The 25,000-nt window shown below is 37.6% G+C and overlaps 1 protein-coding gene across 1 annotated transcript in view; it reads left to right on the top strand.

The window, feature by feature from the left end:
• Nucleotides 1-25,000, top strand: part of EEA1 (early endosome antigen 1) — a gene marked incomplete at its 5' end in the record, with an annotated part of 60,059 nt that overhangs the window by 24,256 nt on the left and 10,803 nt on the right. Inside the window, 13 exons of the mRNA XM_009078264.1 lie at nucleotides 2,334-2,450; nucleotides 6,572-6,910; nucleotides 11,170-11,319; nucleotides 12,330-12,449; nucleotides 12,680-12,883; nucleotides 13,483-13,683; nucleotides 14,926-15,039; nucleotides 16,234-16,389; nucleotides 18,337-18,476; nucleotides 19,059-19,389; nucleotides 20,682-20,783; nucleotides 21,817-22,011; nucleotides 23,249-23,431. Coding sequence (XP_009076512.1) covers nucleotides 2,334-2,450; nucleotides 6,572-6,910; nucleotides 11,170-11,319; nucleotides 12,330-12,449; nucleotides 12,680-12,883; nucleotides 13,483-13,683; nucleotides 14,926-15,039; nucleotides 16,234-16,389; nucleotides 18,337-18,476; nucleotides 19,059-19,389; nucleotides 20,682-20,783; nucleotides 21,817-22,011; nucleotides 23,249-23,431 — 2,352 coding nt within the window. The remainder of the gene's footprint in view (nucleotides 1-2,333; nucleotides 2,451-6,571; nucleotides 6,911-11,169; nucleotides 11,320-12,329; nucleotides 12,450-12,679; nucleotides 12,884-13,482; nucleotides 13,684-14,925; nucleotides 15,040-16,233; nucleotides 16,390-18,336; nucleotides 18,477-19,058; nucleotides 19,390-20,681; nucleotides 20,784-21,816; nucleotides 22,012-23,248; nucleotides 23,432-25,000) is intronic.

The following is a 25,000-nucleotide window of genomic DNA, read 5'->3' as shown; positions in this document are numbered from 1 at the left end:
GGTAAACACATTATGAAAACAGCTTGCACTGCTTTGGAGCTAAGCATTTCAATGAATCTCTGCTAATTGGGATTCATTTCAGTATCTGAAACATCTTCATAAAATACAGGACCTAGGCTTGATTGTTAACTTGAGCACCCACAGAAATAAACAAGATTAGTAGACTAAATTATGGGTAAATTTAACAAGCCAGTACTGTTTCTTTTAATTATTATTATTTTTTATTTTGGTTTGGTTTGGTTTTTTCCCTTCTCCACTAAGCAAAGGCATTAGGAACACAGGAATATTTGAAAATGAATTTGAGGAAATGTGTCTACTAGCAGCTTTTATGATTGCTTATTTCCATCTTTCATCCATCTGTTTTATTTTTTCTGATTTCTAATGGAGACATTTAAATTTGAGAGACATTTTTTGGAAAGGATTTTATTCTTACAGCAGATTTCTGTCTTATCAAGATAATTTCAAGAGGTTGTTAAACAGAAGCATTTGTTCATTAATCATACAGACATCAGTAAGAAAATATCAGGAATGAATATGTATCTGTCATGTATTTCCCTGTTAAAAATGAAATATGGAATGGACTTACTCCATTGTGAATGAGAAATGAATCTTTATGCATATAAATTATGATTCTAGTTGAAAAGGCAGCTGTGGTGTCATCCACAAGCTTCTGCATGTTTTCTGCATTATATGTGCTCAGCAGTGAAATATCCTTACTCTGTTTTCTGAGGTCATGGAATGTTTGTCTGACAAAGACAGATCCCAGGATGTGTTTTAGCTAACAACTCTGTTACAAAACAGCTTTGATAAAGCACAGTGTTACAGAAAGTCAATTAATAACGGTTTGTAGTCATATAATGTGTTTGTGTGCTCTCCTTGGTGTTCTTTTCTCTGTGGGAAGGTTGTAAATTGTAGGTTTATTGTCTGCTACTTCTGCTTTAGTTGTTTCTTCAATTTAGTATTTATAAATTTGTGCTGAAATCTGTGGTTGCAAGAACAGTAGGAAAGAAAGCTTCTTTAAAAAGATCACTATTATATAGTGTATTTGAAATGAGTGCATTGATACACAGCAGGCATGCCCTAAAGTGCTTTCCTTTTCTTCCATTACTGTATTCAAATACTGTGCAGTCATTGATATATTCTGTTTTGTACCACTCCTGTTTCATGGGTAGTATTGTTTCTCTGATTATGCTGACCTACATGGTTGATGTGTCCAAAAGTCACACCACAAGTTTGCATCCAATGCCAGACTTTCTCCTAGTGACTTTTCCACTACCTTTTTTCTCACCAGGGCAGCAAAGACTTTGACCATGTAACTGCAATGACTTGAGTGAAAGCTGTGATAATGATTAATGGATAATTTGTTATGATTTTCATCAGTTTTGGGCTCAACCTGGTGTCCTGGTCTGATAAGACTCGGGAGTGTTCGTTCTAATCCCCCAATGTGAATTAAGACACAAACGAGGTCAAAATGCCATTAGGGAGTGAGACACTATTACTGGTTACTCAGGGGGGAGAGAGAAGGGGTGATAGGAAAGTTAGAAACAGAAAAGTGGGGAAGCAAGCAAGATTTGGGATGGTGCAATAGAACTAGTCAGCACCATAAGTCTCAGCAGCATTCTGATGATCCATAGCTGTCTTCTCTTCAGTGATGAGTGTGCACCATGCTCTGGATGCAGGTCCTGTTTATAGGGCTCTGTCAGGCACTGACTGCTCAGCTTCCCTGGAGTTGACCAATTCACAGCCTCTGATGTCAGTCATGGACAATGGTGGACGGTGGTGCCTTGTGGCCTAGGCAGCTGGAGGGGATATCCATCATTATCTGGCAGATGGCTCGACAGCCAGGGGATGTAGGTGGTGTACAGTGGTGCCTGGTTACCTCAGAATGTAGGTTGTTATCTGTTAGCTGAAGGATTTGGGTGGCTGACAATGGTGCCTCCTTATCTTGGGACTGGAGACACCCTGTGAATCAACAAGCCTTGAGGCAAACAGTTCAGGGGTCGATGTCTTCAGTCTCCTTCATCAAGTGATCAAGACCAGGCAGTGCTGAAACAAACATTTCTTAAAGATCCCTGACACTTGGCATTTGCTATTGGACTGGGTCAGATTTTTGTCTTCTGAAATAGGACATGAATGAATCTCTTCTGGGAAATTATGCTCAGTGGTACTTCCGTAGTGGTGCTCTGAGATTAGTTTACAGGTGATGTTTTTCTTTTTAAATTGTTTATTTGTATACAAGATACTTTTTACTTTGCTATCAGATGCCTTGCTTTTGTTGGGTTATGCATGCAAAACTCTGTTTTAAATGAGGATTTTTCTGTTTGTCTGTTCAGGCTACCATTAACCAGTTAAGAGCTGAACTTGCCAAAGGACCTCAGGAGGTAGCTGTGTATGTTCAGGAGCTGCAAAAACTTCAAAGTTCAGTCAAAGAACTAGAACAGAAGAACCAGGTGAGATTACTATTGTTTTCCATGCTTGTAGGCTCACATTAAAATGGAAACACATCACACATTGCCTTGGGAAGCTCTGAAGTCTAGCAAAACACTTTTTGGTGTTGAAGAATTTAAGAATTCCTTTGCCATTTGGGTTGTTATGATTGCAGATTTCTAACTGCTCCAGTTGATGCTTACTTGTCATTAAGCAGTATTGCCTTCTCACACATTAAAAGAAAAAAGTAGTATCCTTTGAAATATTGTGTTTGCCTAAAAATCATAATTTGAAAGATATTTTGAGCTCTCTTCCTTGGTTTTCCAGTTTCTTAGCTTTTGCATTGTACTCCTATCATACTTTCTGGCCACATACCAGAGTCATGAATGGTAGAAAATGAAAATAAACTCCAGAAACTTCTCAGCTTATAAGTATTCCTTGAGAGCTTTTATCAGAGCTCTTTAAGCTTGCTGCACTTTGTATTTGCATTAAGCAATCATATGTTGTGGGGTAGTAAAATAGAGGTAGGGGAGGAAAGGAGACAAGGAGAAAGATGCATGTGCTTTCTGTTGCAGGTATATGGAACATTCTGTATGAACTGCACACATTACATGCATGTATTTACCAGCAACCTTGTCAGTCTTGGAAAATGGGAAAGGACAGGGACCAAACAGAGTGTATTTAATATAATCTAATATTAAAGCAGCATTTCAAAGAATCTAAGAAGGAGCAATTAAAATTTAGTAAGTGAAACTTAACTTTAGTAGGATGACTCTTTGTTTGACTCACTAAATCAGGTGTGGAACTGATGTGGTGAGAATCATCATGCTGTAATTTTCCACAGACGAGCAACAATGAATCAAGCTTTTGTCAGAATTCTTGCTATACAGGATAGAGCCCTTTCCTAAATATATTGCTGTTTCATTAACAATGTGGAGTGAACCAGATTGATGCATGGGATAACCACACTTTTAGAGAGAGTCCTCTGCTCTGTCAGGTTAATGTCAAGCACCACCTGAGGAATAGGAAGAAGTGGCAGTGAGCTACTTTTCCTCTTTCAGTTTCAGTGACTTAAAGCAGTTTTCAGCCATCTCTTTATGCAGCATTTTGAAAGGTGGTATCCATAAGAATGATACGCTAGCCAAGGAATCTTGGCCGTGGAGGAGTTGGACTTAGAATCGGAAATGGTAAGACTAGCTTCCCAAACAGAAATTGCTCCAACTTTGAACAGTTTGCTATCTTTGAAGAAGCTGTCAGGGAGGAGCCATTAATTCAGGATAGAATATATTATATGTAGAATATAATATATTTGATATGCATATCCATTTATAATCCAGTTGCAATGCAGGAAGATATTTCTGTGCATTGATGCAGAGTATTTCAAGCTCAAGCAAGCAAACTGTTTCTTATATTTTCAGGAGCTATACTGAGAAGAACAGATGACAAGTATATAAGATCAGTTCTCTGACACCAGGAGGAACTCTCCTTCATTTTTAAAGCACTGTATTTATGGTGCTTGGCTTGCCTTGCAGAGGCCAGTAAGGGTCTGTAGCCCAGAAGAAACCTAAGGTGTAAGACTAGCATATTCCCTGAAGTATAAGACTTGCTGTAGTTCTAAACCCATTGCTTGTAGGTTTTTTGGCTGTAGTTTTTTTTAATAATTGTGATGCATTATCTGCAGGGAAAAATGCCTAGTTTGCATAGTTTCCAATCTCCTGATGTAACCATTTTGAAATTCAATCAGTGACCACAGAGTTTGTTCTTTGATGCCTGGTCACTGTCACTACCAACATGTATTATGTGTATTTTTCCAAGCAGCAGTTCTAAAAGAAGGGATCAGTGTGGTGTTTCCCTTGTATCTTGTGAGCCTTCAAGGCTCAGAGCTCTTTGTTGAGTGCTGTAATATGCTTTCATTCTCTGTTTCTTGTCTGTGGAAATCAGTGCTCAGGGAAGAGAGGTTACCCACCCCCAGTTTACTTGAAAATGTAAGTTAGTGACCTGCACTGGCTCTTCATAACGTAGCTCACAGCAGTTCTACGTGCAACATGTGGATCTAGTTATGAAGGAGTAGTAAGACTAATGCCTTGGCACTAACTTACCCAGCTATAAAGAATCAGGTTCTGTGGTGTGTTGGTATTTCAGGAACACTAGTCAGTACAAATGTTAATGATTCTGCCTGATCATTTCCCTTTAATGAAAAATGGAATTGTAACTTTCTTTATATTCTGAGTGTGAAAAACATTTTAAAAACAGTGGAAGCCTTGCCACTGTCTTCAGGAGGACAAACATGGCATCTGGCCTCTGTATGGGTTTTTTATATGCTCTATTCCTGAATTTTTATGTGTGCAAATATAAAAACTTCTGCATACCTGTAAGAGCAACAAGAAACATTTCACAACAAACTTCTTCAGGGCTAGAATTCAATAGCCAGACTTTAGTCTTGAGCCAGAATTTTTGGCTGAGTTGTATGCTGTAGAAAGTTGGGTTATTTTTTAATGGCCACATAGGGCATTAATTCTATTTGTTCTCACATGGTTTGCTGGCCTGCTGCAGTTGTCACTTGCAAGATTGATTTCTAACTTTTTTTTAATTGATCTTTTTGTATATCATTATTGTAATGTAGAGGTGTCTGTATATGGTTTATAACGACCAATATAGTCACAATTTGTTTAAATCTGTAAAGAATAAAACTGTTCAACTTTTCAACTGGTTTGAATAATATTGCATTTATTCTTTTTCTGACAAAACAGGTTTTGTCCCTGTATACTGTACAGAAGTGTGATTTTAAGATGCCCAGCATAGCTGGAGTTGGAGCACTAACTATCTTATTTTTGAAACAGTGTTTATTCCAAAGCTCCAGAGCTGTTTGAAGTTTTGATACATAAGACTAACCTCAGTGTTAGCATTTTTTTCAGGATGATATGTTAGAAATGATCTTTATTTTACTGTGTTTTGGTTGAAGGATCACTAGAGAATATAGTAGTCACTTCAGGAAAAACACCAGCCTTTAAAAGAGGTGTGCATAGTATTGCTGCACTGGGATAGGTAATAGTAAGATGCTGCAATAAATAGAATCTGCTGGTACAATTCAAGAGGATGGAATGAATTACCAGAGTTGGATGGTAACCAGGAGCTCCTTGCAACTCCATTTTTTTGCTTCAAAAACTACCACTAGAAAATAGAAATGGTTCTCGTGGCTTCTTTGTCTTGCCTGAAGATCTCTGCCGTGCTAGCTAGTGCTTCAGCTGAGCTTGGAGGAACCCCCAAACTTTCAGGAATTGTCTATTAGAATATTTAATTTCTGTCTGAGAGCATTATGTAATACCTGCAAGTTATCTGTAAATAATTTCCCCCCTCCACCCCAGTATTTGACTTAGCATGTAAATTTGATAGTACGACCTTAGACCCTGCAATATTTACTGTTATGTGGTAATTAAAACCTGACACTCAGTGATGTTCATGTTGCTCCCTTAGACAATTCAGTTTTTAGTGTTTTCAGACTCAAAGCAATGATCCTCTTTGAGGTGATTTGTATTCAAGGAAATTAGATGGTATGAATTAAAATGTAAAAGCATAATCTTCTAAAATGAAGGTTAAGTCATGACTGTTTCATTTGTCAGCGTGAGAGATTTTATTAGTTTTCACAGGTTCTCTTCCATAATTTAAATGGAAGACCATGCTGTTAATATATTGACAGGGCAATACTGGGATACTTCTAAAAATGACCAGCATGATGACTGGACAGGAATTAAACCACAAATGTTGCTTAGGGAAGTGCAGGACAGTGATAAACTTGAAAACTTCTTCTGTGTAATAATAACTCAAATTACTATTTCAACTTTTTCCCAAGCAAAAGCACTTGTAATAAGCCTAATTTGAACAGTCAGGGAAAGCAAGTTATCTCAGTAAGAGGAAGTGAATTTATGTGAGAATATGAAAAACAGTATTTCCAGTTGAAACTGTGTGCTGTATGGGCTCCAGATTTAACTTGTGTAATACAAGATAGAGGTCAATATTTTCTTTCATAATGTTCTTTAGCAAGTACTTCACTGTTCAGTATCAGCCTTTAGAAAGATATTTGAATAATGCATTCAACAGCTGCAAGCAGAATTTTACTTGAATTGCTGTGTAACTCTCTTCATAGAGTCTAAGTGAGAAGCTGCTGAAGAAAGAACAAGACTACACCCAGCTAGAAGAAAAACACAGTGAATTATCTGTGAGTAAGAAGAATGTGCAGGCAAGTTTTCACCAGAAGGACCTGGACTGCCAACAGCTTCAGGCTAAGCTGTCTGCATCTGAAGCCTCAATACAGAGATTACAGACAGAGCTAGGTGAGAAGGGGGAAGCAAGCCAGAAACTTAAAGAAGAGTTGTCTGAAGTAGAGACAAAGTACCAGCATCTCAAGGCAGAATGTAAACAGCTCCAGCAGCAGAGGGAGGAAAAAGAGCAGCATGGCCTGCAACTTCAAAGTGAGCTCAGTCAGGTAAGGTTCCTTAAGCATCCTAGACCATCCTATTGGAATGGTTTCTTGAACCATCCCATTCAGGATTTTTTAACTGTACTGTTTTTTATGCACATGCATTTGCATTTCCTTATTTGAAGGAAAGTACTTAAGCAGTACTTTAATTTGAATAAATGTAAAGCTACCTAGTATTTTAATAAATATAAGGCATTCTTTCTAACACTGCAGAAAATTAAATACAATCACCTCTTCGGAGAATTAAAAAATGAACAAGCTAAAAGAAGAGGCTGCGATAAGAGTGCAGAAATTCTTTGGTATTCTTTTGTCATTGTGTCTGAATCTTTTCAGGAGGTCCAGACCCTTGTCAGGGGCAAGTGAGGATAATTTGTGCCCCTGTGTCACAATCGAACTCAGCAAGATCTACAGTTAGCACCACCTTTCTGCATTTTTATGTCTGGGAAGACTAATGCCATTTCTGTCTAGCTGTAGTATTATTCCTGTTTTTCTGAAAGGGGAACTTCTTACGAATTCTGTTCTATCTGGAAGTCTTCTTAAAACTATCTAATTTCAGTATAAAAGATTTTAAAGCTGAATGAGCATAAACTCTATAGCTTATTTTTCATGTTTTGATTAGACCTTTTTTGCACATTGATATAGAAAGTATTTAGCTGCTCTGAGACAGGTTTTTTTGTTCACCCTTTTTCTCTTGGAGTGTTAAAACAAACTCGTCTTTCATCCTTCAGTATTTTCCCTCCCCTTTTTTTATTGATGGATTCCCTGAAATAAGGGAAGTATTGTCAAATGAGAGGGCAAGCCAGGATATTGAGTTTACATGACAAGTATGGTAACAGACAAATCCCAAGAAGGCAGCAAGGTTAATTATTCTGGTTCAGTAAGGTAGCTGAAGCTATAATAAATTAAGGTTATGAGAAAATCAAATTCAGGTAGAGTATCAGAATTAGTTTCACTTCTAGTAGTAGTTTTACTACTCTATAGGAAGTTTGAGAAAAGTGAGTCTTTGTTTTACATTTGAACTTGAACAATGCTTGATTTGCTTTCAGATTGAATAGTGAATATGTTAGGGAATACTTAGTGTGAAATATCAAGATAATGTGAGGTCTTGATATTGCTTCCTTAGTGTTTCTGCACAAACACCTTCTCTTTATGTTGCCGATAGCTGTGAGAACACCCAGAGCATACATCCACCCACCATTTGTTTACCTTTTGTTCTGCTGAGTCCAATAACTTATGGAATCAAGACTTTCATATAACATTGAGCATACTGAAACTTGAGGCTGGGTCTTTTTTTGTAGAGTAATGTGCTAGACTGGAGAAATATTTCTGCATCAGGAATCATGTCCAGTCCTAAAATGGAAAAACTAATCTCTCTTTTTTGTTAGGGTGACATACTTGATTATAGTCTTGCTAAAGCTAATTTATTTTAAAGTGAGTGTTTCTCAATTTTCAATCCTTTGTCAAGTCTGGAAGTTGCAAGCTCTGTGTGTATAGTTTATCTTGGAAGAACTGTGACTTGGCAAAACTTCATTTATATGTGTATTACATCCCCAGAATTATCTTCCTTTTCCCATCAGTCTTCTGTCAGGGCAAGGGGAGATCATTGTGTTAGTTATCTGCTTAGGAATCTGCACTTGATAAAACTGACTCAGTCTGCCTAGGCAACACGTGTGCAAGTTTCAGAAGTATAGCCAAGAGTCTGAGCTGAAATCTGGCTTCAGCCTGAGAGGGCGTTTTCAGGAAGGATTTTTGGGATGAGAAAATGAAGGAGGAGGAAGGTGAGTAAAGCATTGCTGGATGAATTCTTATGAAAGGAAATGGAGGCATGACACATTCTCTGGTGATACCGTTGGGAAGGGAGACAGTCTAAGCAAGACAACTTCAACAGCCTGCTGGACCTCAGGGTGTTGGAGAATTGTATCATAAAAGAATAGTGGAGAGAAAAAAGCCCTTTGTACATGGTATAAAATAAAAGCCAAGCAGAAACCTTTCTTTCTCTCTCTTCCTCCAAAGAAGAGTTCAGTTACTATTGTAATGAAAAGACTAAATTTCTCATATTTGTTTACTCAGTACTTCAGTGGAATTATCTTCGTATGCATGTTGTCCCATAGCTTACATGGACAATGAATTCTGCTTATGGAGGTATATGTATAGTTGTTTAGTCAAACCACATTTTCAAAGAATCCTTACCATTTTCTCAAAATTCATTTGAACAGGTGCTTGTCTAATTGAGTCTGTATATTTTAGAATGCACTACCTGTGAAGGTAGTGATCTTCACAATGGAAGGGAACTTCAACAATACTGTTGGTTCCAGCATGACAATAGAAAGAGGCTAACAAGAAAATATGGACTCTTCAGGACTTCTGAAGAGATGTTAATTGTTAAGAAATACTGTTGTTGTTTTTGAGAAAATTTGAATCTACTTGATAGTATCTTTTAAAGTCTAAATATTTTTTCCATGTTTTTTGCATTCTGTAGCATGGGTTGATCCTGGATTTTATGGTTCTGTTTACTTAAACTCCATCTTAAAATTCTTAAAAAATACTTAACCATGCCTGTAATAAAAGTGACTAGTGTAAAATATTATTTGATACTTTTCCCCTTTCCAAACATTTTCTCTGGGTATCAACACAGCCATGAATAGTTAGAATAGTTTTCTTGTTGCACCCTGTCTTCCACAGATTTTTTTCCTCCAGCTCTTGTTTGTATTTTTAGCCAGGAAGAAGCATTTATAATTTAGTGATTCCTGCAAACAAAGACAAATATTCTTGTTTACTGGAGAAGAGATTATGGTCTATTTCCTCACCCTGTCCTCCTTCTCCTACCTCTTTCTTAACTGTGCAGTGACAGTTAGCAATCAGCATCTTGGTAGCATGCCAAACAGCTTTTCACTCACAGTTTTGTGGTCATGGACAGATAAATAATTTAGCTTGATTTTTTTAAAGAGACTAAGTCATGGACACGTTTCCCTGTTGCCATACCCTTTAACTTTTGCATTGTTTGATAACTTGTGCCAAATTTTGACAGATGGCCCTAAAGGTCTTTAGCATTGGGTTTTTCAGTGTTAAATTCTTGTGGAAACAGGCAGCAGGAGAGAAGCTTATGTTCATGCCTCACCCTGCTTAATGCCTGGGTGAAAGATTTAATGATATCATAACCACTGTTCCTTTCTCTGCCCTGCCAGGCAGCCAGCTGGTCAGAAAGTGGTTGCTTGCAGTGAGCAATAAGAATGGGCTGCCTTTTGACGAGATATTAGTAGGAATTTGAGAAAAGCATGAGGAAGGGTTAGGCATATTGAAGGGAGGACCTGGAATTAAAAGGTGAGTTGGTCAAGGGCCTTGGACATAATTTCATGGGGAAGCAGCCTTCATTTATCCTGATATCTCTGGAAAGTTCTTGCTGTACTGCAGGGTCTGATCCATTCTCTGTTTTTGCATTGAGTTGAAAGGTCATTTGTATGTCCATGAATGTGTTGGTATAGAAGCAGGCAGGAGGCAACCCAGGATCTATAGTGGCAGTTTCAAGTAGAATAAGATGATTTTATGGAAAGAGCTTTTTAGAACAGTCAATTGCAAAAGGATATCCTTACACTTTGAAGATGGTACTGCTTTTGATGACTGAAAAAGTCATGAGGCAGGTTTATGTCCAGCTGGAAGAGCACATCCCCAACTTAGTCTTTGCTGCTAGAAGATAGGGGAACATAAGTCACCAAAGTTACTGTGTACCCTGCATTGACAGTTTGTGTAACTCTTCTCTGCAGAGAATGTAGCCAGTTCAAGCTAAAATATACATGCTTACTATTCTAGCAGTGCAGAACAGTATATTGTGGGAGGCAGCAGAGCAAGTAAAGGCATTCTGCTTTAGCCACTGGATCTACAGGAGTAAGTGTGTGAGCTGTATAAATCGAGATTGCTCTAAGCATCACTGTTTTATGTGATAGTCTTATGCCTTTGAAGGATCACCCTCTTCATGTTTCTGTTAAATCTCTGTAACTCATTTTGAAAGGCTTATGTGTATAAATCAGAGTGTTCCTGGGTCCTTCCAAGCCACTTTTCAGAGTATTTGTTCATGCTTTTGTAGCTGATGCTGTTATTTAACATAATTTGTGTTTCTGAGGTGCATGAGGTACATACATTACTTCAGGAGCTCATCTAGTTGTTTTACTCTGGGTTATGAAAACTTCAGGTAAACATTGACAAAATGAGTCTAAAATGCATCACTGTTGGCTAAACAATGACTGAAAAAATGGGTGACTCTTTTGCAGTTGCACAGTAAACTTCTAGAAGCAGAGCGTCAGTTAGGGGAAGCGCATGGGCGGCTCAAGGAACAGAGGCAACTGTCCAGTGAGAAACTGATGGACAAAGAGCAGCAGGTGGCTGATCTACAATTAAAACTTTCTCGTGCTGAAGAGCAGGTAGGAGCTTTTATGCAGACTCTATAGTTTCTTCTGGTTCTGAGAGTATGTCTGTACACACTTGTCATGATGTTGCAGTTTATTAGGTTTGTCCTTGTGGGAATTTCATTTGACTAATATTGTCAAAGTCTTAATGTAAAATTATCGATATCTGCTTAAATGCTGCTTGTCTTTACAGATTTTTGTAAGGCTATATGCTCATCAGATGCATATGTGTTCATGGTGCTTAACAAATGAACAATAGTTGTGCATTTTGCACTTACGAGCTTTGTCTAAGGGTCTTGTGAAAAAAATACTTAGGTGCACCTAAGCCCATGTAGGTAGTTTTGTGTGTAGATATTTTCATAGATAAAGCCCTACAAGAAGGTAAAGTGAACATGGCACAGCAGGTCATTGATACCTATTAATCTGTGTGGGGTGGATAGGTAGAAAACACATTTTAAATTAATTTTTATTTGTTTTAATGAGTATCTTGTATATGTTGCTGATTTTCTGCTGGCTGTATGGGGATTGCCCAAATATCTGATTGGTATGTTGTCAAAGCTTTAAAGCTTTTCTGTAGCTAATTTGCAAAGCCTTGACCAGTGTAGAAATGAAGAGACTGCTAAACTGAAGTTGCTACTAAAACTGCTAATAATAGTAATAATAATGTTGTTTTACAGGTATCTATATCATCAGTCATGTTACATCTTAACAACTGCTGGAAAAAAAGTACTAAAAATCTCTTACATTTTAGATTTTTTGAGAGCTAAACTATGTATGCCTGATAGGTGTTTTATAGTTCTCACTTGTGATATAGAATCTCACCTATTAATAATAATGAACGCTTTGATTAGATTTTGATTGTTTAGCATTACACAATTTTATTTTTATACAAGTTTTCAAATATCCATATTTACACTAAAATCTTTTAGAAGTAGAATGAACATTGAGTACTACTGGCATACTGAATAGTGCTTTTTCACTCATTAGTCTGGTTTGTTTCGTATCTGGTTTTGGGTTTTTTTCAGCTAAAGGAAAAAGCAGTGAATTCCACAGAATTGCAACATCAATTAGAGAAGGCAAAACAGCAGCACCAGGAACAGCAGACACTTCAGCAAAATACGACAGCAAAACTACGAGAAGCTCAGGTAACATAGTTATGTATCCTCATGTGAGAGTATATTTCAGGATTTCATTATTTGAAATACTTTTTCTCTGTACAAGTGACTTGCATGCCTTATACTAGTTTTAATAAATTAGCTTATAAATCTAGAACAGAGTATACAGAAGGTTTTTAATATATTCATGCAACATTTTATGCATTGGGACTAACTTCTTAGGTCCTTATAATTAAGGAGGCTATTACGTGATTTTCTAGAATGATCTGGAGCAAGTACTACGACAAATTGGAGATAAGGACCAAAAAATTCAAAATCTTGAGGCTTTGCTTCAAAAAAGCAAGGAAAACATCTCTCTGCTAGAAAAGGAAAGAGAGGACTTATATGCAAAAATTCAAGCTGGTGAAGGAGAAACTGCAGTTCTTAATCAGCTACAAGAGAAGAACCATGCATTGCAAATACAGGTGCGAACACTGAGATCTGTTTCTTTCCTTTCATTCTCATTACTGAATTTTGTTTCCTTTGTTTTTTTTCCATATCATCTCATCTGACATGACACTGATCGTTTCTATACTGTTCTGTTTCTTTAATATTTAATTTAAAGAGCTTACTGTAAATTTCTCAGAATTTGTCTTGGTGACTTCCTTGCTATCAGCATAGGGAAATGAATTCCTAAATGTTTCCTGTGTACATATGCTAGTAATATGTGCTTAAAAATAGTTATTGGATACATATATATGTTTGTTTCACTTACTTTAAAAAGAGGTTTACTTCCTGCTTTCAGGACCAAAATCAGTTTAGTCTGCATCTATTGTCTCCTTAATATCTTGTTTTTGTTACAGTAAGGCCAAATGGACAATTCCCTTCTGCTTCTTTTTTAAGCTGGTAACCTGTTTAAACTCTGGTGTTGTGGACAATATAGCTTTACTTTAATAGTTCAGGAAAAGAAATGTGATAGCATTGAGTCTCCAGGGCCATAATAAGACACACTAAAAGGAATTTTTTACTTCCTTGGACATGCTGTTCTAGCCGTCTCACCTTCTTTTTTTTTTTCCCCCTGCAGGTAACCCAGCTGACAGAGAAGCTGAAGAATCAATCAGAAAGTCATAAACAAGCCCAAGAGAATTTGCATGAACAAGTGCAGGAGCAAAAGGCACACCTAAGAGCTGCTCAAGATCGTGTGCTTTCCCTGGAAACAAGCATCACTGAACTAACCAGCCAGCTAAATGAAAGTAAAGAGAAGGTATCACAACTTGATGTACAGGTAATGGAACTCTATACTTTCTGGTGATGAAAAATCCTGCTTGTAATTTCTGTATTCTCTCCAGAGAACATACAAGAAAAATTCATAGTTGTGTTGGGAAAAGTCTGTCCTCAAGCATCTCTTGTATTTGTAATAATCATTACAAGGCTGTTCAAAACCCTGCTCTTACCAGTCCTGGATTCTGTGCACCAAAGTGAAAGTCTGTCAAGTCAGTAAGACCTTGGTGTTGCTTGGAAATTTCCTGTGCTGGTATCTTTTGTGAAAAACAAAACAATAAACTGCGGACCACCTTGTTGCCAATTTAATTTACTAGACAAGGAAACTCCCCTTTATGGATTCAGCATGGACTCTCCTATTAAGTGTTGCTTAAGCTAAAACCTGCAAATTGTGTTCAGCTGTTCTAAAGAATAAATAAGATTTCATCAGTAGTTCTTGCATTGGTGCACTTCGAGCAGCTAATACTGCAGTTGCTGAATTAATACACTGTGGTGTTACTCAGTTTCCAAACAGGTCTAGAAACTTCTTTCGATGTAGCTTTGTGATGTTTTTACTGGGCTTCAGTGCGTTATCTGGGCTGTTTTTTCACCACATTCACATTAGAGCTAGAACTGAACTAGGACTGTTGCAACTGCTTTTTTAAGGCCATGTGAACTTCCTTACAGTCTTCAGAGAAGTAGCATTTATATTAGAGAGAAAAACAGTAAACCACAAGAGCAGGTGACCCTGAATATTGCCGCACTGCACCAACATCGTTTATATCCACCTTCTAAATATTGTTTGCTGGATGTTTTGAAAGGAAGGAAGGCTGTTCCCTAACAGGCAGGTAGGAACAGAGAAAGATAGTATGCATGTGGAAGCATATTTGAGTTGTTATTTATTCTTTTTCCTTTTGAAAATTATGGGGGTCCTTAAATGTGTGTGCAGTTGGTGGTTATCAAGGTATGCATGGCTGTGAATGCAGTAAGTATATCCCATTGTTCCTAATTAGTAGTAAAAATATTTTCCTAGGAGTGGAACCTGGTGTGTTTTGTTTTGTTTTCTTTGTCTGCTTTTTTTTGATCTTAAAGTAAGAACCCACTGTGGCTTACAATCCTGATACTTGTTTAAATCTTTCATGCATTTTTTTTAACACTAACACATGAAAACTGCTGATTTTACTATGAAACTTACGGATGACTATAAAAAAATTAAGATGAGCAATGGTGAAATACATGTTTTAGTGAACTAGAGTTTGTCTTTCAGGTAAAAGCAAAGACTGAATTGCTACTTTCAGCAGAAGCATCAAAAGCTGCTCAAAGAGCAGATCTTCAGAATCATCTGGATACTGCCCAGCATGCGCTGCAAGATAAGCAACAGGTTAGAAGCATGTAATCCTTCTATGTTACCTAAAAAACTGCTTAGCAAACACCTAAGAACAGTCTGGTTACAAACTCAAGAAACATGTGAATATCCATTTGAAAATGATAATTTAGGCTATTTTAACCATATGATATGCATTCATTTCTTTCTGCTGTAATCTGGACCAGATATATTTTGCAGTGTAAAGAATTTTCTTGGGAATCCACTCCTTGCTGTAGAATTATGTTTCAGTATCTAAACTGTCCTTAGGTGTTATTGAGGTATTATTCAATTCTCACCTGTATGTTATGAAGAGAAGATTATAGAATGCACTCGGTACAAGTGAAAACTCTTAACTTATAGCCAACTGAGGTAAATTCTGAATCAGATGCTGGTATACCTAAATAATGATCTGTGTGCCAACTGACACAAAAATGCAAAAGGCTGTTGTTAGAATACTATGTTTTAATATGCTTTAATCCTGTTGAAGCATTCCACTGGCTGTTGAATCAAATATTTGCATTGCTGTTTTGTGGTCTTCATGCAAACATCCAACAGATGCTACCACAGCACTATTTTTTAGCATGGGAGTGTAATTAATTGCTATAAACAGAATATGACTTTTTGCAGCCATTAAACAACTAATTAATAGCTAAATACATCAGCTTAGTTGGAGAGCAAGGAACTTTGATGTAGCTGTCATCATAGTGGTTACTAGGTGAATATGTTCATGTCTTTTGCAGAAATTATTTGTTTTGTGTTGAACCAAATGTTTTGAAATCATCTCTGGTATGTGGAGAACTGACCATCTCCATGTTACTGGCTTTCCTATTCAGTCATGCTTGATTTCATAACAAAAACAGCAAAAATTTTATCTAAGGTTTTGTAGTGTTGTTTTCTAGTTACTATTGCACTAACTTCAGGATCTAGTGTGTTCATTACCTACAGTTCCTATTCCATTTACAACTTGAAATACTGTAAAAAAGATTTAACCCACAGCCTGTAAAGTTTGAGAGGAATACTGAGGCTTTAAAAGAAATTTTTCAGTTTAACAGAGGGAATTTGTGCATGTGCTTGTGTTTCCCTTCTTAATTTCCTGCCCCTCAGAGTGAAAAGGTTTGTACACATTTGATCATTTAAAGCATATATGACATTAGTAATTTTTTGAAGTTATTTAAAAACTAACAACCCTTGTATTTTGATTTTACTCAGGAGTTAAATAAGGTCAGCGTTCAGTTGGATCAGGTTACAGCTAAGCTGAATGACAAGCAGGAATACTGTACTCAGCTGGAAGCCAATCTTAAAGAGTACAAAGAAAAAGGTCTTTATTTAGAACAGAAAACTGAAGAGTTAGAGGGACAGCTTAAGGTTTGTATTGAACACAGTATCTGAGCTTACAGAAACTGATCTCTACTGTTTGGTAGTATGTGATATAAGCTGTGCTCAAATTACAGGGAAGGATTATATTGATGTTGCTTTTGTAGGTTTTCTTTTTCACTGGTGTTTCCTGATTCACCGTTTAATCCTGTTCTCCTCTTCTTCCATGACAGCATAACATGCTAAGAAGATAGGCTTAAGACATTACCACTATACTGTCATTTTCTTGTATGTGTGCTTCTAACAACCTCTCTGCTACCAGGAAATTGTTATGTGAGGGAACATGAATATGGGCCCAGAATTAGAGTCTTCAAGTTCAAGCGTTTACACTTTACCAGTGGTAGCAGGAAATACTTGTTACATTGGTCAGCCCAACTTAACACCACCTGTCTGGTTAAATTGATTTCTAAAGCCTTTCAGTAGGCTTCTACACAGGCATTTGTCAGCCCAACTTAACACCACCTGTCTCGTTAAATTGATTTCTACACAGGCATTTTAGCAAGATATATTTATCACTATTTTACCTCTAACTTGGTATTGAGTTTTGCATTCCAGTTCTGGAATCAGTTTTTCTTTTAAAGTCCACATAATTCTGGCAAAAGGTTTGCAGAACCTTTTGGTCTTTTGAGATACTATTATTTTCACTTAAGGATGTGGATTAGTCCTGATGCCTGAAAGCCTTGAAATTTGGGGTTTGGCCTTTGTTCAATATTTCTAAAAAATTCTTGGTACACATAGAAGCATATGGTACAGGGATCTTGGGAGCAATGCAGAACTGGTTTTGCAGTGTTGACTGTTTTTATGGAGGTGAGTAGTCTTTATGCTCAGGACTGATTTGGGTGTTTTTCCTAGCTTAGTTGCTCTGTAGAGGAGAATGAAGATTGTTTTCCCCACATGAAATTTAAAAATAAAGTTGTCATGCATTTCATCATCAGCATAATTATTTTACGCTTCCATCTCTTCTTTTGCACACTGGTGTTTTTCTCTGCCTACTTTGTTTTGTGTTTTTATTTTTCATCCTTTTGCTTACAGTTTAGCAAGTAGCCAACAGACACAAATGCTTGGGAGGAATACAGAGCCTGCTTGCATATGATTTTATGAAGTTCCTGGTAGCTGAAGTGTGAAACTGAGCTGGGCTGTTGATGCTGTCAGCAGAAATGCAAGACTATGTAAAATATTGGCATCATCACCGTTCTTTGGGATTATTCCAGTTGAATGTGTGGCATTTAAAAAAGTAGAAAAATAATTAAGAAACAAAAAGCCTGCAGGAATATTCTTGGAGAAAGCTGACCATTTTGTTTGATGGCCACTGCATGAAAGCAGAAGTGCCTGTAAAACAGCCAGTGTGTTGGAGTCTAAGCAGTGGCCATTTGCTGAAGGCTCCTGTGTGCTTTATACTCCATGTAAATAACAAGCACCTTTGGGAAAAAACCCCAAAACGCAAGAAAAACCTCTTCCAGGCAAGCATAGGATTTCTTCACAGCTGTAGTTTGTGTCTTCGCTTTTGCTATAAAGAACAGCAGAGTTCTTAGGATATGTAAGTCAGCAGTCATTTGAAACTGCTGAAACTACTCATTAGTACACAGCCCCAGAACTGAGCACTGTGTATGGCCTTTTGGGTTTTGGATAGGCTCATTAAGGATTTCAGCTTTTTCCCTATTACTTTGCAGTAAAATGCCTGCTTGGCCTTTAATTGAAAGATAATTTCAGAACGTTTTACCAAAATATTTCCATTTCTGGAGGAGCAAGAGATTTGCAGAAACTAAATAGTGAAAGATAAATAGCAAAGTAAAGAAATAGGTAGATGGATGTGTGAGAATTGTGACTGCTTTCTACAGTAAATGCTACTCACAGACTAAATGACTTCTGCATTTTATTGCTATTATGATTTTGTTGGTTGTGTTCTGATGGCTCTAACTTTTTATTTTTCTCTCTCAGAAACTTGAAGCTGACATTCTTGATGCCAAAGCAAGTAAAGAACAAGCTCTTCAGGAGTTACAGCAGCAGCGACAGCAATCTACAGAATTAGACCTCCGAACATCAGAACTGAGTAAACAACTTGAAGCAGCAAGAGAAGCGTATGCATTTCCTGTGGTTTAGTACTTTTCAAAGTCCGACATAAACCAGGAGTGGTTTGGACTAGAGTTGAGATTTTCTGCTTCTCTTCTGTAATTTCTTAAAGTCATAGATAAGTGATGTGTCCCCTCTGTTACAAGTACTGAGTTTTATCCCACCTGTTCTTTCACTCCATCTGCCATGTTATCTCCCGTGAATCACTCACTGCTGTGATTCACTACACTTCTTCAGTTCATTCACTGTGCCTGTTGTCAGCTAAATATCTCAACAGTTTGATGTAATGAGGTCCATCTTTAAATATCTATAGCTCTATAAGTTTTTTCAAATGGAAATTTGTAATTTATGCATAAGCAGCAAGGGGGTAGTTTCTGTTCATTATAGCTGAGGAAGAAAGAGCCATCCCAGAACTAGTTTTTAGAGTTGCTGTTATGTCTTCACTGGGGAGACATAACGCCCATGGATGGAAAAGGTATGCTTTGAAGTAGTTCTACAGTTAATATATTAAATAATAGAGACATTTAATGATACAAAAGAAGTTGTGAAGAAGAACTTAAAAAAAATAATTTTTCTCTTTCTGTTTGCAGGATGTCTAATGCTAAATTGGATTTGCAGAAGAAATCTGAGGCCCTTGACCAAGCAAACCAGAAAATTTCAAAGCAGGAGGAGGAAAAGGCCAATCTCAAACAAAACCTTGAGAAATCAAATCAAGATACAAGTAAACGGCTCAAGGAATTAGACTGTAAAATGCAAGCGGCCACATCGGAGCTGCAACAAGTGAAATTAGAGAAGGATACTCTGTTAAAGGACCTTACAGATACCAAAGATAAGCTGTCAAAAAGTTCTGAATCCTTCAAAAAAAGAAAGGAGGAATTAGAAAAAGAAATTCAAAAAGGAAAAGCAGCTATGGCAGAAATGGTTAGTGGATTCATTTCATTAGACATTGTTTGATGTGTTTACAGTCTGATAAAATGACTTTGCTTTCTGCCTGAAAACAGTGTACATGTGATAACAATGCATGGAAATGAATTACTGTAAGGAAAGTCAAATTGTGATTTTTAGTAGTTCATACATATTTACCCTTACTTTTTTTGTCTGGATGTTTACAGTAGTAAACTTCAGTCATATCACACAACAGGATCCCTTCTTCTTGCTGCATGCCTTTAATAAAGTGAAGAAACTAAATGGAGGCAAGCGGTGAAACAATTTGATGGGAAATGTCCCTCTTTTAAAAAATGCATCAGCCTTATTATAACAACACAAAGTTACAGAACCTTCGCTAAAGTGCCGCTGTACTGAAGAAGATGTTATTTTTCTGAGGCCATTTTAGTTTCCTTTCTGAAGTCTTTGTACCAGAGCAACCTCCTGTAATAAAGAAAGTGAACTGTCATTAGCCTTAAAATATACCTTTTCCATACCTTTTTTGCCTTGTTGGTAATACAAATGGGCACTACATGAATACATGTTTTATAGATGCAGTTGTTCCGACACCTTTGCCTCAGACATGGTAGAGTGTCTTTCTTATACCCTTCTCATCTTACATGTCACCATTTCCCAGAGCCCGTTCAGAGCTGCTTTTATTCTGATCTAAGAAAAAACTGCTCCCAGTTAAAAATAACATTTTTCCTTTACTCATTCACCTTTTAAAGAGAAACATTTTTTGTTTGCTTTTCTTAGTTACTGCTGTTTAAATATTTGTTTCTCCTAAAAACTCGAAGGATTTTCTTCCCAGTTTAGACTTAAAGAGTCCAGATTCTGTTTCTAATTCTGTAGTCCTTTGGAGGCTTGCTACTGTCTTAAGTGCCTAATATTTGGGCTTAACATGTAGTTGTATTTCCATGCAAGTCCTGCAAATGTACTTGCTTCTGAGTTTTAGAACACGAAGGAATTTAGGATCCTGAGAGGAGTGATGAGCCTACGGCTTCCCACAAGAAGGAGAAGGGCTGCCAACAGCAGCTTCAAACAGGGGAACTATCCCTCATCAGGAAAATTCTTTGGCACATGGCTGAGTTTGTTAGTACAGGGGACCAGCTGTGTTCAGCTTAGATTTACCACTGTTAAAGTTTTGAGAAGTTTTGAGCTGGCAACATATCCACAGCTGAGAAGGAAAATGAAAGCATTATTTTTCAAGGCTTTATGGATCATGCAAAAATACTTGGTACTTGGTCTTAGAAGCTAACAGGTATATGTCCTCGTCTTATGTGTTTTAGGAGAAATCTTGCCAAGAATTAAAACACCAGCTCCAGGTACAAACAGAGTCTGTAGCTAAAGAGAGGAATGAATTGAAAAACTCACTGGAAAAAAAGGAGGGGGTAAGCTGTCCACCTCGTTTCAAAAATCTAGAAATCGATAATAATAAATGTTTAAAAGATTTATTTTCAGTTCTCAAATTGTAGCCTACCTGGGGCAGTGAAATAAAGTGATGCTAAAAATTTCCTAGATGGTAATAGGAAGCTTTAAAATACAGGGTTTAGTCTTAGTCTTGTGTGCCCTGCATACCTTAGCAGGGGATTTTAGCCCTTCATGTTTTTTCATTATTGAAACAGTTACTTGGTATTACCATGTCCCCATTTTTCGTACTTCCATACAATAAAAGTTGTTACCCCATATCCTTAGATCTATTTTATTTTCAGGCCTGTTCAGTTTGTTCTCTGTGTGGCTGGCAAGATGTTTTCAGATATCCTCCAAAAATTTGATTGCTTTGCAAGCTTGTGTAAGTCACTTGCTTGTGACTACATAAGGACCAAATGTACCTCATTTTCAAAGACGAGCATTCAGGCTGCAAAATCATGTAGGGCAGCTCACAGCCTGAAGGATAAGTCTGCTTTCATGGATTTCTTTACCTGAGCTGTCATCTGTTCCCTAGAGGAATCAGAAAAGATATGATCCATGGATGCAGTTTGATGGACTGTGATGGACTCTTACTGACTGAAAGAGGGTTTAGGGGTGTGCAGATGTGATGGTAATTGCTCTGTGACTTCTACTCCTCTGGCTCCTCTCTGGTTCAGAGGCACTATGGGGCTCTGTGGAAACTGCAGGAGGATGAGTTTGGGATATGCTGCAGTTGGCAGGAGGAGAGTCCAAACCACTGCTGCTGCTAGCAAAGTTGCCTGCTCTTAATTTGGAACGGTTAAAAAAGACTGCTGTTGATCTATGGGTAGTAAATTGGGAATAACAGATTATTTTAATGTGTTATGTTAACTCTTATAATCTGCTTGCCAGTGTTCAAGCACATAGCTCTGACGCAGCAGTGGCTTGGTGGGGTGGTCTGGTTCAGTGTACATCATGTACAAATAGTGATTTAAATTAAAATTCTATACAGTTATTTAATATTTTTGAATGTAGATTTCTAAGCAGTTGATGATAGACCTTGATACAGCACGAGCACAAGTACTGGAAATCCAGGGTCTTCTGAAGGAGAAAGAAAAAAGTGAGCAACATCTCCAGGGAAAGCTGAGAGAGTTAAATGAATCTTTTGAGCAGAAGAAAAAACATAGTGAGACACTGCAAGCAGAATTAAAAACTGCCCTTTTAGAAAAGGTAAGACTGTCCTGTCTTACTCCTTTAAGAAAATTAATGGTAAATTCTCTGATAAGTACTGAAACTTTTATGTCAATACCTTTGAGATAAACTGTGCTTGCTTTAGTCTTGTTGGAAATGATAAGGTCAGGATGTGGAAATGAGGTCTTCAGGTGCGGTTGGAGGTAGCAACAGCATCAACAATAAAAAAAAAAGAACCAGTGCGGAAATAAGAATTCCATAGGAATTGAATTTCAATCAAGTGATAAAAATGGCTAGATTGAATGTATTTATTTTGCTTCAGGAGCAGGCTATAAGGCAAGAGCTGCCATTTTCTTGTAAAGCAGTAGAATTTTGTAAGAGTAGTTTAGACAAACTCTGCAGTGTTTTAAAATGTCCATGGCAGTTTTAAACCAAGTCATCTCCTATTAAACCAAAAGAATTTATCTGAGTGGCAATATGAAACTCATATAGCATAATGGAAAGAGTTCAAATGTCTTATAACATTACGGAATGTTCTGCTGTGTGCCATGCACTGTTAAATGTGGCTCCAGGTTTGGCTGTTCTGTGCTACATGATCATATTTGTAATTTCGGCAGTCTGTGGAAACATTAGGTCTTGGTGTTGCGGTTTAACCCCAGCCATCAGCTAAGCACCACACAGCTGCTCAGTGGCTTGGCAAGACAAAGGCCATCCCTGCAAATGCCCCTGCCCTTCTGTCTTCCCCCAGCTTCATATGCTAAGCACGGTGCTATATGGGATGGAATATCGCTCTGGTCAGTGGGGTCAGCTGTCCTGGCTGTGTCCCCTCCCAAATCCTTGTGTATCCTCAGCCTCCTGGCTGCTGGGGCGAGTGAGAAACAGAAAAGGCCTTGGCTCAGTGTAAGCATTGCTTAGCAGTAACAGAAACATCCCTGTGTATCAACGGTGTTTCCAGCACAAATCCCAAACACAGCCCCATACTAGCTCCTGTGAAGAAAATTACCTCAGCCGAAACCAGCATACTTGGAAATACTATTTCTATTTTTAATGTTTGGTCATAATGTGTTTCACTTAGTTTTTTGACGTGACTTAAATTTTGTTGTTAAATTAGTTATAAAATATTACTGTAGAATCACAAACCTCAGATTACTTAAGTGCTATTTTGGAAGAGAAAAAAATATTTCTCATCTTGTAGTAGAAATGCAGTTTATTGAAATGTTTAAGCTGACTTTACTGTCTGTAACTTTGACTAAAACTTCCTGTGCTTATGTTTCAGGCAGAACTGGAGAATAAACTACAACAGCAATTTATTTTGTCAGCACAGGAGCTTAAAGCAGAGAAAGGCAAGCTAGCAGACTTACAGAAGGCCCATGATAAACATAAAGAAAACATGGAGAAGCTACAGCTGGATCTTTATGGGAAAGAATCTGAGCTGCTGGCAACCAGGCAAGACCTTAAGGTACTTGCTGTCTTTTTAATATCATATGTGACTTAATAGGTCTGTTTATATTCATGCTGAAGACTAAGGAACCATGCAGGAACTGTATAGGTGAAAAAAATCTCTTCCGCTATATTTAGAATTTAGTGCTGTTCAGTCCCTTCCCCTGGGACAAAGGATATCCTGAAACTAATTTAAAGTCAAGCATATTTTCCAGTTTACCTGAAATAACCTTGCATTTGTGAAGCAGCAGAGTGAAAGGTGATTAAGTTTCATGCTCCTTTAAGAGTTATTTTTTTTTGTGTTGCTTTTTCTTGTTATATATTGTAGCTTTCTACTAATTTAAACAGCATGACTAATTAGGGCAATGTCTGCCAGCATGTGATTAACTGCTGTCTTCTAGGTGATTTAGCTAGAATTTTCCTGGCTGATTTTAGATGCTCAGAGATGTAAAACTAATAGAAACAGTAGGTTTAGAGACCTGCCTGGAATACAAGTGTCTGAACTTAGTCCTTGAAGTTTTTGTTATTTCTAAACTGAAGTTACCTGGTTTTGTATTAGTGTGCAGTGCCTTCAAAGAGGTATTGCTGAGAGTTGAGACAGTCAGCAAAGGTGTATCTTGGCCCATTTTCTCTGGCCCTCTCCTTCATGTTAGTACTAAGCCAGTGCTTCAGTTAGTCCAGGACATACTGTGCTGTAGAGACTAGCTGTCTGCTGGCAAGATGCATAATTTGGCACTTATGACTCCAGATGTATCCCACTGCAGCTTTGTCTGTGTCTGTCTAACACTGTTGTTCTGGGCTCTTCTGAAGTTTATGGAGAAAAATAGACACTTTGGGAGGACAGATCATCTGACCTGTTTTGTATGTCAGCTTCTGTTTGCTTTGTTATGTATAAAGGGAGCTTGGAGTGTCTGCTTAGACTTCATCGTTCCCTGCTTTGATTGCATTGTCCCCTTCCCCAAAGGTGGGCCTTACAGCCCTCCCACTGAAACCCTTAAAGGTCTTAGGGCTGTTTTGCATAGGTCCCTGTGAGCAGTGGAGCCCTAGCCAAACTCCAGACTATCTTATTTTAAGATAAATAGCTCCTTTACATACAGGCCATTGCAGTTTTATTAAACCTACTACTCTTCTGTAGTATTCTATTACCTGCCATGTTTCCCTTCAGTTTATAGAAGCTTTACTTTCAGTGCAGCATGGTTGAATTGCTATGTTAAATTGTGAAGAACCTCAGCATGATTAACAAGAAATGGTGCTTTAAGCATACTCTTTCTTGTAGTTTGTTACTGTAGCACTTGCACATCTGTGAGTCTATTTCCTGCAATGCATTTAAATCAGCATCTGGTAATACAGTGACCTGTAGAAGCATTGGATGTGCTCAGTAACTGTATTTTTTTGTTTTGGTTTGGCTTGGGTTTTTTTTGGTGTAATTTTCATTTAAGTATTGTTTATTGCAAAAATAGCTCTGAATAAATATTTTTAAAGCAGCTTGATGACCTCTAGTTCTGCATGTATAAAGTAGGACAGTAGGTGTCCCACATGCTTTTAAACCCTATAGGGATGGTAGCAAGAGAGAGAACATCTATGGAAA

The sequence above is a fragment of the Acanthisitta chloris genome, unplaced genomic scaffold (genome assembly GCF_000695815.1).
Source record: "Acanthisitta chloris isolate BGI_N310 unplaced genomic scaffold, ASM69581v1 scaffold3127, whole genome shotgun sequence".
NCBI classification, from domain to species: Eukaryota; Metazoa; Chordata; class Aves; order Passeriformes; family Acanthisittidae; genus Acanthisitta; species Acanthisitta chloris.
This window is presented reverse-complemented; position numbering and strand designations above follow the sequence as displayed.